Source organism: Salvelinus alpinus, chromosome 23 (assembly GCF_045679555.1).
Source record: "Salvelinus alpinus chromosome 23, SLU_Salpinus.1, whole genome shotgun sequence".
NCBI classification, from domain to species: Eukaryota; Metazoa; Chordata; class Actinopteri; order Salmoniformes; family Salmonidae; genus Salvelinus; species Salvelinus alpinus.
In genome coordinates this window covers 47,636,184-47,648,268 of record NC_092108.1, presented here as the reverse complement: position 1 = coordinate 47,648,268, position 12,085 = coordinate 47,636,184, and the positions used below count along the sequence as shown (strand labels likewise).

General features: G+C 41.7%; 1 protein-coding gene across 1 annotated transcript in view; it reads left to right on the top strand.

The window, feature by feature from the left end:
- The window catches only part of basp1 (brain abundant, membrane attached signal protein 1), a 50,286-nt gene extending 38,900 nt beyond the window's left edge, over positions 1-11,386 (top strand). Inside the window, exon 2 of the mRNA XM_071362597.1 lies at positions 7,398-11,386. Within this exon, the coding sequence (XP_071218698.1) occupies positions 7,406-8,092 (687 nt within the window). The 5' untranslated portion in view covers positions 7,398-7,405 and the 3' untranslated portion in view covers positions 8,093-11,386. The remainder of the gene's footprint in view (positions 1-7,397) is intronic.
- The last annotated feature ends 699 nt before the right edge of the window (positions 11,387-12,085 follow it).

Here is a 12,085-nt window from a genome sequence, read left to right as displayed (position 1 = left end):
TCCTTAGTTGCTTCTCTATCCCTCACTTTCCACCGTCTCTCTTTTTCTTGTCATCTCCCTTATTGCTTCTCTGTCCCTCTCTCCTTCACCCCTTTCTTTCTTTCCTTTCTTTCTTTCCTTCTTTCTGGTACTGGGCAGATGGACTTCTCTCCAGGAGGCCCAGAGGTCTCAGTAATCCGGTGGCCGTGGCAGGCTGGGGCGGCGGCTCCTTTCACCGGTGGTCTAGGATGACACACTGAAGGTCAAGGCTGCCATCCTGAGATGCCCTCCCTTCCTGTCTGGCTACGCTACTGTCATGACCATGAGCCAGCCATGTTACAGTGCTGTGGGAAATACAATAGGCACAGACACAATGAGGCACCAAAGTTCCATGCTAACAAGTGTTTATAAGGCCTTATAAGCATGAATAAACCCTTAATAATCCATTAACAAGGCATTTATGTGTAAAGAAGTTACCAGTATTGTCACAGATAAAGACAGCGAAAGGCACAGCCAACAACAGTTTATAATGTGTTATAAGGCACGAATAAGCCCGTAACAAGACATTAATAAGGAATTAATACCTGTAAGAAGTTCCCTGTCATGTATAAATTACTTTTCAGGTTTAGACATTGAGAAGGATATAATAAAACATAAATATGTTAAACATTTAGGAAATGTTTTGTCAACATTTTAGTCCTTCCTATAAAGTATGCAATTTTTTCAAGATCCCTGTGACCGTATGAAACAGGACGCTATGTCGAAACACATCAACTCACTTCAAAGTACTCAGCGCTGCATTTATTTTCAATACGCGATTGGAATACAACAGTTATGTGCACAGCTAGCTACATCCTAAACATTCATAAATCATTGACACCCATGGACATCGTAAAATAAAATGTTTTAAAATACAATTCCACTAGTATGGAGTCATATGACGTTAGTGCTGCTAATTTGTGCTGTTAAAATGGCGCCTTGAGTATAAGACTTGACAAGGGGAAAGATTTGCTCTCTACCCTTTCAACCACCATGCTTGTCATACATTGGTCCTCCAGATGAGGGAAATGAGGATGACATCAATTGGTAGATAACAGATGCTGTTTGACCTCAGTGGTCATTTTGAGATTTATATGTGGTGACTCAAGTACTCACGACTTGGAAGTTGAAACTGATTGACGTTAACTGCTATTTGTTCTTGCAGTGATTCCAGAGACAAAAGACTTGCCCTTTCACTAAGTGGTCATTCATATAGAGTTTTGGGGTGTGTTTTTTGTTTTTGTTTGTTTGTGTAAGTGTTTGGTGTGTGTGTGTGTGTGTGTAAGAATTTCCAACAATCAATGACTAATTTTAAGTAAAAAAGATATATATACAATATGGACACCTACTCATTAATGAGTTTATTTTTTCTATTTTCTACATTGTAGAATAATAGTGAAGACATCAAAACTATGAAATAACACATATGGAATCATGTAGTAACCAAAAAAGTATTAAACAAATCAAAATATATTTGAGATTTTACTTTCTTTGCCTTGACAGCTTTGCACACTCTTGGCATTCTCTCAACCAGCTTCACCTGGAATGCTTTTCCATTAGTCTTGAAAGCATTCCCTCATATGCTGAGCACTTGTTGGCTGCTTTTCCTTCACCCTGCGGTCTAACTCATCCCAAACCATCTCAATTGTGTTGTGGGTTTATTGTGGAGGCCAGGTCATCTGATGCAGCAATCCATCACTCTCCTTCTTGGTCAAATAGCTCTACACAGCCTGGAGATGTGTCTGGTCATTGTCCTGTTGATAAACAAATGATAGTCCCACTAAGCACAAACCAGATGGGATGGTATATCGCTGCAGAATGCTGTCGTAGCCATGCTGCTTAAGTGTGCCTTGAATTCTAAATAAATCACTGACAGTGTCACCAGCAAAGCACCCCCACACGATCACACCTCCTCCATGCTTCATGGTGGGAACCACACATGCGGAGATCGTCCGTTCAAGTACTTTGTGTCTCACAAAAACAGGGCGGTTGGAACCAAAAATCTCAAATTTTGACTAATCAGACCAAGCAAGTCTCTTCTTATTGGTGTCCTTTAGTAGTGGTTTCTTTGTAGCAATTTGACCATGAAGGCCTGATTCACGCAGTCTCATCTGAACAGTTGATGTTTGTTACTTGAACTCTGGGAAGCGTTTTATTTGGGCTGCATTTTCTGAGGCTGGTAACTCTAATGAATGTATCTTCTGCAGCAGAGGTGACTTTGGGTCTTCCTTTCCTGTGCCAGTCCTCATGAGAATCAGTTTCATCAAAGCGCTTGATGGTTTTTACGACTGCATTTGAAGAAACTTTCAAAGGTCTTGAAATTTTCCGTATTGACTGACCTTCATGTCTTAAAGTAATGATGGACTGTCGTTTTGCTTTGCTTAGATGAGCTGTTCTTGGGAATTGGTATTTTACCAAATAGGGCTATCTTCCGTATACCCCCCCCCCCCCCCACACACCTTGTCACAACACAGCTGATTGGCTCAAACTCATTTAAGAAGGAAAGAAATTCCACAAATTAACTATTAACAAGGCACACCTGCAGGTGACTACCTCATGAAGCTGGTTGAGAGAATGCCAAGAGTGTGCAAAACTGTCATCAAGGCAAAGGGTGGCTACTTTGAAGAATCTCAAATATGAAATATATTTTGATTTGTTTAACACATCTGGAATCATGTCGTAACCAAAAATTGTTATTTCATAGTATTGATGTCTTCACTATTATTCTACAATTTAGATAATAGTACAAATAAAGAAAAACCCTGGAATGAGTAAGTGTCCAAACTTTTGACTGGTACTGTGTATATATACAGTGCCTTCGGAAGTTTTCAGACCCCTTGACTTGTTTCACATTTTGTTATGTTACAGCTTTTTTTCTAAAATAAAACATCCTCAGCATTCTACACACAATACCCTATAATGACAAAGCGAAAACAGGTTTTTAGATATGTTTGCAAATGTATTAAAATATAAAACGGATACTTTTTACATAAGTATTCAGACCCTCTGCTATGAGCCTCGATATTGAGCTCAGCTGCATCCTTTTTCCATTGATCATCCTTGAGTTGTTTCTACAACTTGATTGGACATGATTTGGAAAGGCAGACACCTATCTCTGAGTTCCCACAGTTGACAGTGCATGTCAGAGCACAGATCTGGGGAAGGGTACCAACAAATTCTGCAGCATTGAAGGTCCCCAAGAACACAGTGGCCGCCATCATTCTTAAATGGAAGAAGTTGCTTTGCTTTGTCATTATGGTGTATTGTGTGTAGATTGATGAGGGGAAAAACTATTTAATACATTTTAGAATAAGGCTGTAACGTAACCACATTTATGTCAAGGAGTCTGAATGCTTTCTGAAGGCACTATATGTATATATGTGTGTGTATGTATGTATGTATATATATATATATGGGCAATGTATGTAGTACAAAGTACTATGCTTTCAAGAAAAAATAACCATGAAATATTGGTTTAATTTCAATGGAAATAGAATTGGCTGAGCCCTGTAGTTAAAGACGAAGCTTGTATTTTCTATGGCTCCATGACAAAATTCTTTCATAGAGGAACGGTCGTGAACAGTGACTACATACCTGAACAAGTCCGATCTCTCTTGGATCCGTATGTAGTGGCTGCTGTTTGCAGGTTAAATGGACTTGTTTGTGTCTGAATTGGAGCGGTTCCCTCAGTCCTGTTCCAGCCCCTGCATACACTAAACCACATGTACTGCAGAGAGAGCCACTGTGTCTTTGTGAAGAGAATTCATTGTGTGTGAGGATGTTTGTCAGGGATTGTGGCCACACAGGCTGCCAGTCAAATGGTACAGGGTAGAAAAGAGTCCCTATTGTCATCTGTAATAACCCGTGATAGGAACGGTATGGAGTCTGTAGACATTCAGAGCAATTCACATGACAGTGAAATCTTAGGGATAGGAGTATGGATTAACATGAGGTTACATCACAATTCATGGGCCTTTAGCGAATGGGCCACAAATATCTTAAACATCTGTCTACACCTCTCAACGTCTTCAGTTTTGATGTAAAACACAGTGCACATTAAACTGAATTTTCCACCAGTACACTATGAAATACGTTATTCAGTCAAGAGTTTGTAAAGTGTTTGTAAACCTCTAGGCTGCACAATGAATTGCCCTACTGGGACGATGCATATATTGGTTGATATATCGATTGATTCTCATCAATCAGCTGGCTTTTTAAACACTTTGAGTTCATCATAAAGTGTCTTAGTATCTCGCTACATGAAATGTGATGTGGAGAATTTCTGTAATACTCTGCTATATAATATGTAATATCTATATAATATTCTGTCATATATATATACAGTGGGGAGAACAAGTATTTGATACACTGCCGATTTTGCAGGTTTTCCTACTTACAAAGCATGTAGAGGTCTGTAATTTTTATCATAGGTACACTTCAACTGTGAGAGACGGAATCTAAAACAAAAATCCAGAAAATCACATTGTGTGATTTTTAAATAATTAATTAGCATTTTATTGCATGACATAAGTATTTGATACATCAGAAAAGCAGAACTTAATATTTGGTACAGAAACCTTTGTTTGCAATTACAGAGCTCATACGTTTCCTGTAGTTCTTGACCATGTTTGCACACACTGCAGCAGGGATTTTGGCCCACTCCTCCATACAGACCTTCCCCAGATCCTTCAGGTTTCGGGGCTGTCGCTGGGCAATACGGACTTTCAGCTCCCTCCAAAGATTTTCTATTGGGTTCAGGTCTGGAGACTGGCTAGACCACTCCAGGACCTTGAGATGCTTCTTACGGAGCCACTCCTTAGTTGCCCTGGCTGTGTGTTTCGTTTCGTTGTCATGCTGGAAGACCCAGCCACGACCCATCTTCAATGCTCTTACTGAGGGAAGGAGGTTGTTGGCCAAGATCTTGCGATACATGGCCCCATCCATCCTCCCCTCAATACGGTGCATTCGTCCTGACCCCTTTGCAGAAAAGCATCCCCAAAGAATGATGTTTCCACCTCCATGCTTCACGGTTGGGATGGGTTCTTGGGGTTGTACTCATCATCCTTCTTCCTCCAAACACGGCGAGTGGAGTTTAGACCAAAAAGCTCTATTTTTGTCTCATCAGACCAAACGACCTTCTCCTATTCCTCCTCTGGATCATCCAGATGGTCATTGGCAAACTTCAGACGGGCCTGGACATGCGCTGGCTTGAGCAGGGGGACCTTGCATGCGCTGCAGGATTTTAATCCATGATGGCGTAGTGTGTTACTAATGGTTTTCTTTGAGACTGTGGTCCCAGCTCTCTTCAGGTCATTGACCAGGTCCTGCTGTGTAGTTCTGGGCTGATCCCTCACCTTCCTCATGATCATTGATGCCCCACGAGGTGAGATCTTGCATGGAGCTCCAGACCGAGGGTGATTGACCGTCATCTTGAACTTCTTCCATTTTCTAATAATTGCGCCAACAGTCGTTGCCTTCTCACCAAGCTGCTTGCCTATTGTCCTGTAGCCCATCCCAGCCTTGTGCAGGTCTACAATTTTATCCCTGATGTCCTTACACAGCTCTCTGGTCTTGGCCATTGTGGAGAGGTTGGAGTCTGTTTGATTGAGTGTGTGGACAGGTGTCTTTTATACAGGTAACGAGTTCAAACAGGTGCAGTTAATACAGGTAATGAGTGGAGAACAGGAGGGCTTCTTAAAGAAAAACTAACAGGTCTGTGAGAGCCGGAATTCTTACTGGTTGGTAGGTGATCAAATACTTATGTCATGTAATAAAATGCAAATTAATTACTTAAAAATCATACAATGTGATTTTCTGGATTTTTGTTTTAGATTTCGTCTCTCACAGTTGAAGTGTACCTATGATAAAAATTACAGACCTCTACATGCTTTGTAAGTAGGAAAACCTGCAAAATCGGCAGTGTATCAAATACTTGTTCTCCCCACTGTATATATATATAGTACTCGGCACCTGTTAGGTCTATTGGATGTGCATATGGATGTACACTATTTGGATACATTTTGTTATACAGGTATTGAAAAATCCTCTTCCCCATAGCGGAGGCAGATGGTCACTCAGGTTCAATTGCGTTATAATAGATGGAGAGAGCCAAGAGCCTGCAGGTATGTGTTCAGCAGAAGCCAAGTCAGACACTAGTCAGACACTATGTCTGACTTCTTATATAACTCAATTGTTAGAGGAGGAGTTACCCTGAAGTGCCCTCTTATCCCAAATCCAACTCATTGTTCAATGGATAGGTATTAATAACCCTTTATTCGGACCATCCACCACTAAAAACATGTTTTTGACATTGTTCGCATGACGTAACACGTCATAAGCATTCCTAGTCAAGATTTGACAACTGACTTCAGTCCTGACAATGCCACTGATCACTAAGTCTAGCAATGTTATTAGCTGATGAAGTTGCCATGGAAGCCACATGCAATATTGTACAATATTAGAAAATAAATAGACTTAAGCCTCCTTGGCTGCGCATGATAACGATTATATCATGCTTATTACAGTGTAATTGCACTTTTACGACAGGAGTTTCAAGTCCATTGGTACTACAGAAGGTTGGTCATCAACTTGACATCTTGGCAGATGTTTATTAGTGTTTGTAGTAGACATTTCTCCCTCGCTCCCCAGTCATCTGAATCAGTGTTTCACCAATATGAACGAAGGGTTGAATGTGTGCATGAGGAAGGTATAGCTTTGCATCATCTGTTGCTGAGAATTCCATTAGCTGGCTGCAATAATCTTCAGAGGGACTTTAAGGGGCTATTTAATAGGAGTGCATGTTGTTAGGAGTAAGATATATATTTTAATTTCCACTCGCTCTTGGCGTCTGAGCGACGGGAGTGCTTTTTGCTCAATGAAGGGACAGTGAGATGGAGATGAGATGGATGTAACTAGCACATATGAAGCGAGTGAAGTCTAGATGTGTAAGGCGAATCTAGCTGTGAGTCTGCATACTGAGAGGTAGAAGTAGCCACATGCGGATCAGTGGCCGTATATCAATGGTCTCAGAGTAAGAGTGCTGATTTTAAGATCAGTTTTGCCTTTCAGATCTCAATAACATTACAGGGACTGGGGGGACCTGATTCTAGATCAACAGTCAACACTAAACAAGCAGGCAGTAGCATTGTGAAAAATCTTAAGCATTGCTGCAGCAGGTTTTTAGAAATCCGTCCTTCTGTTGGTTCATAAATTAACAGTTGAAAGCAGTACATTTTCATGACTTGTATTGTAATTGCCGAAATACATGTACATACATCGTACTTGGTACATCAATGCTGAGTACCAGAGTGCAGTGCATCAGTATATCACCACAAGCTTTTCCAAAGTCTATATTAATTCCTCTCTTTTTGATCTTTCAGAGACTAAAATGGGAGGCAAGCTCAGCAAAAAGAAGAAGGGATACAATGTAAACGATGAGAAGGCCAAGGACAAGGATGCCAAACCAGAGGGCGCAACAGCCGAGGAGAGCGAACCTCAGAACGACAAAAAGGACGAGGCCCCTGCTCCCGCCGAGACCACCGAGGTAGCTAACGACACAAAGGATGTGCCCGCAGCCAATACCACGACGACCAAGGAGGAAGAAAAAGGTGCCTCCCCTCCCACCAAGGAGCCGGAAAAACCTGCAGCGGAGCCCAAAGCGGAGGTGTCTAAGGCTGCGGAAGTCACCGACCCTGCCCCCAAAGCCAAGGAGAAACCAGCCGCCCCTGTGAAAGAGCCAGCCCCCTCCACTAAGGAAGCCGCCCAAGCTCCAGAGGTCAAGGCCCAGGCGCCTGCACCACCCGCAGCCCAGGCTGAAAGCAAAGACGAGGCCGACGCTAAAAAGACTGAGGCCCCGGCAGCACCAGCGGCTAAAGCCGAGGCGGCCCCTGTTGCCGCTGCCCCCCAGGCCAAGCCCACAGAAGCAGCAGCGGCAGCCCCGGCCAAGGAGGCCCCAGCTGCTAGTTCAACAGCAGCACCACTGGCTGCCACTGAGCCCGCTGCACTGGTCAAGGAGGCCAATGCCACAGAGGCCCCAGTTCCAAGCAAGGATCAAACCGTAGAAGTTCAAGATTAATGGACACCTCTTTTAAGAAAATAAATTGCATTAAACAACAAAAATGAAGTAAAATAGAGAAAAAATTTAATAAAATAGCCCACCCATATTAATATTATAATAATAATGATTTGTTGGAGGAGGAGGATTGTGACAACCTTGAGAAGGATGATGATGCTGCTGATGCCGATGATTATTATTACTATTATTGTTATGGTTATTATATTTTTTCTGCTGTAGTATTTGAACTTAAATAAAAGTCTGTGTCAGCCATATGCCCCTCCATTCCACGGCATCCTTCCCTCATCCATTTCTGGGATTCAGCATTCTCCGCCTTCATCTCGCTCACAGTCCTCTGAGACCTCTGTAGTCTGGAACCATACACGTACATTTCCCCTAGACAGTGTGCTGCCGATGTCTGAAAACCAAGTGGAAAAAGGGGGTTGAATCTATTTACCAGCTGGACATGCACTCTGTCTGTCCCATCCTCGACTCACCCCCTCCCCCATGCCCCAAACTCGCTCCTCTCCAGAGTGCCGTGTTCTCTGCTACCGTACCTGGCACGTCTGTTTTGGCGCCAAGTGAGTTCCCTTTGCTGTCCCCATAGTCGGCAGTTTATTTGGTATTTTTGGGTTGTTCGTGCTGTATATGGTCACTCAGTTTCTTGCCGCCTGTTTCTCCACAGGTTCATGCCACCTCGTTCAGACGCTGTCAGAGTTGAGAGGAGGTACTTTGGAAATTCTGAGACTTTCCTAGAGGTACAATATGTCGATGCATTCTTAGGCATATGACCTAAGAAGTTTTTTGTTGTTTTTTTTTTACAACATTCTTTTACCTTCTTAGTTTTTCTAAGAAAAACATTAGTTGTAGATCAGGACCGTTTTTGAAGCATTTCTTAAATGTTCCTAGAAATCCTGAAAAGCTTTGTAGATTGTTCTCAGACGTTCCAGCTCTGAATTCGCAGACATCGGGAATTCTCAGTCCCTTTGGGCCACTCTGACTGCAGCATAGTCTCTCTCTTCCTTACCCCCCCCCACTGTATCTTATTACAATTGAAAAATAAGACATATCAACTGTGTTTTAATCAATGTAACTCAATGGCTCTCAGCCTATATCACAAAGGTGCAATACATTTACACTCTAAAAAGGGATTGTGCCCAGCTGACAACAGTAGTAGTGTTGTCTGGGGATGGGGGTTCTAAATTAATGATACTGCATGAGGCATCTACAGCCTACTCAAGCTGCCATTTTCCCTGTAACCATGGCTACAATGTGACATGTTCGAGTAGTAAGATGGAAGAAACCCGCACAAGGAAGGGAGTCTCTAATCTTGTCATCTCCACCCACCATGCATTTTTCCTCTTTCTGATCATATATGTAGGTATACAGTACCAGTCAAAGGTTTGGACACCTACTCATTCAAGGGTTTTTCTTTATTTTTACTATTTTCTACATTGTAGAATAATAAGGAAGACATCAAAACTATGAAATAACACATATAGAATCATGTAGTAACCAAAAAAAGTGTTAAACAAACCTAAATGTATTTTATATTTGAGATTCTTCAAATAGCCAAACAGCCTTCATGACAGCTTTGCACACTCTTGGCATTCTCTCAACCAGCTTCACCTGGAATGCTTTTCCAACAGTCTTGAAGGAGTTCCCACATGGTTGGATGCTTTTCCTTCAATCTGTAGTCCAACTCATCCCAAACCATCTCAATTGGGTTGAGGTCGGGTGATTGTGAAGGCCAAGTCATCTGATGCAGCACTCCATCACTCTCCTTCATGGTCAAATAGCTGTTACACAGCTTGGAGGTGTGCTGTGCCATTGTCCTGTTGAAAAGCAAAAATAGTCCCACTAAGCGCAAACGAACGCTGTGGTAGCCATGCTGGTTAAGTGTGCCTTGAATTCTAAATATATCATTGACGGTGTCACCATCAAAGCACCCACAAACCACCTCCTCCATGCTTCTCGGTGGGAACCACACATGCGGAGCTCATCAGTTCACCTACTCTGCGTCTCACAAAGACACGGCGGTTGGAACCAAACATCTCACATTTGGACTCATCAGACCAAAAGACAGATTTCCACCGGTCTAATGTCCATTGCTCGTGTTTCTTGGCCCAAGCAAGTTTCTTGTTATTGGTGTCCTTTAGTAGTGGTTTCTTTGCAGCAATTCGACCATGAAGGCCTGATTCACGCAGTCTCATCTGAAGAGTTGATGTTGAGATGTCTGTTACTTGAACTCTGAAGCATTTGGGCTGCAATTTCTGAGACTGGTCACTCTAATGAACTTATCCTCTGCAGCAGAGGTAACTATGGGTCTTCCTTTCCTCTGGCGGTCCTCATGAGTGCCAGTTTCATCATAGCGCTTGATGGTTTTTGCAATTGCACTTGAAGAAACTTTCAAAGTTCTTACATTTTCCAGATTGATTGATCTTCATGTCTTAAAGTAATGATGGACTGTCGTTTCTCTTTGTTTATTTAAGCTGTTCTTGCCAAAATATGGACTTGGTCTTTTACCAAATAGGGCTATCTTCTGTATACCACTGTCACAACACAACTGATTGGCTCAAACACATTAAGAAGGAAAGAAATGCCACAAATTAACATTTAACAAGGCACACCTATTAATTGAAATGCATTCCAGGTGACTACCTCATGAAGCTGGTTGAGAGAATGCCAAGAGTGTGCAAAGCTGTTATCAAGGCAAAGGGTGACTACTTTGAAAATCTCAAATATATTTTGATTTGTTTAACACTTTTTTGCTTACTACATGATTCCATATGTGTTATTTCATAGTTGTGATGTCGTCACTATAGTTCTACAATGTATAAAATAGTACAAATAAAGAAAAACCCTTGAATGAGTAGGGTTCCCAAACTTTTAACTGGTGCTTTTATATGTAGATTTATTCACTTCATTCATTCATTGAGTACAGTACCTTTCGGTCAGTTTCTCCCAGTTGACACACAACATTTATTTTTGCCCAACAATGTAGAAACGTAGCAGAAACGTTGCGAGAATGTTGTGTGTCACTTGGGGGATTGTCTCTTCCTCTCTTGACAAAGTAATTGCATGTCCGTGGTTGGGTAAACCTGTGTAGTCCTGTCTTTCGGTGAAGTGGAAAATAGCTTTTTTGAAGTCTGCATTCATGGCAATTACAGTTGATATTTCATTCCATGTCTTACCGCTATCTTCACAACACCTCTAATTCAAACCAAGTAAAATAAAAATGTAAGCATTCAAATGATATGTACTTGTATAAATGGTGCAGCAGTAATAAAATTGAAGAAATTGATTGAAACTTCAGGCCTCTAGCAAGACCATATTTTTTCCCCAGCTTTGTCACACAACTCAAAATACTATCGTGCCTGCCTTCACCTTTTGAACTGTCTCTGTCTGATCAGTATTTGGCGTCGGGCTTGGAAAGAGAGAGCTTGACACTTGCATTCAAGCTTTTAGTTCTGCTCAGGCTAAGTAAGCCATGAATATATCCAGTTTGTTATTTGGAATTATTTATTTCTGGTTTTAGAGAGAGAGAAACCCAAAGCTGCCTCATGGGTCTCCCGGTGGTGGCCGGCACGGGTATCGAACCAGCATCTGTAGCAACACAGTTTGCACTGCGATGCAGTGGCTTAGACCGCTGCGCCAATCGGGAGGCCCCATCCAAAGTTTTTAATGCTGATCAATTGCCTTGCACAAAGTTTCAGGCAATATATAATGATATTTTGGACATTATTTCATTTTCAAAAAAACAAAAGTGAGCGATTGTAATCTGAATAAAGGCCAAAATAATATTTATAAAGGCCAAAATATTTATTTCTGTTTTTAGAGGGAGAGAAACCATTAGCCCACATTGCCTATTTTTTGGACAAGGACATCCCGGCCAGCCAAACACTCACAGCCTGTGAAAAACAGGGTTAATAATAATACTTTTTCCCCGTTCCACATGTTAAAGGTTCCAATTGATCAATTAGTATATTTGAGTTTAACCATAATATTTGTTGT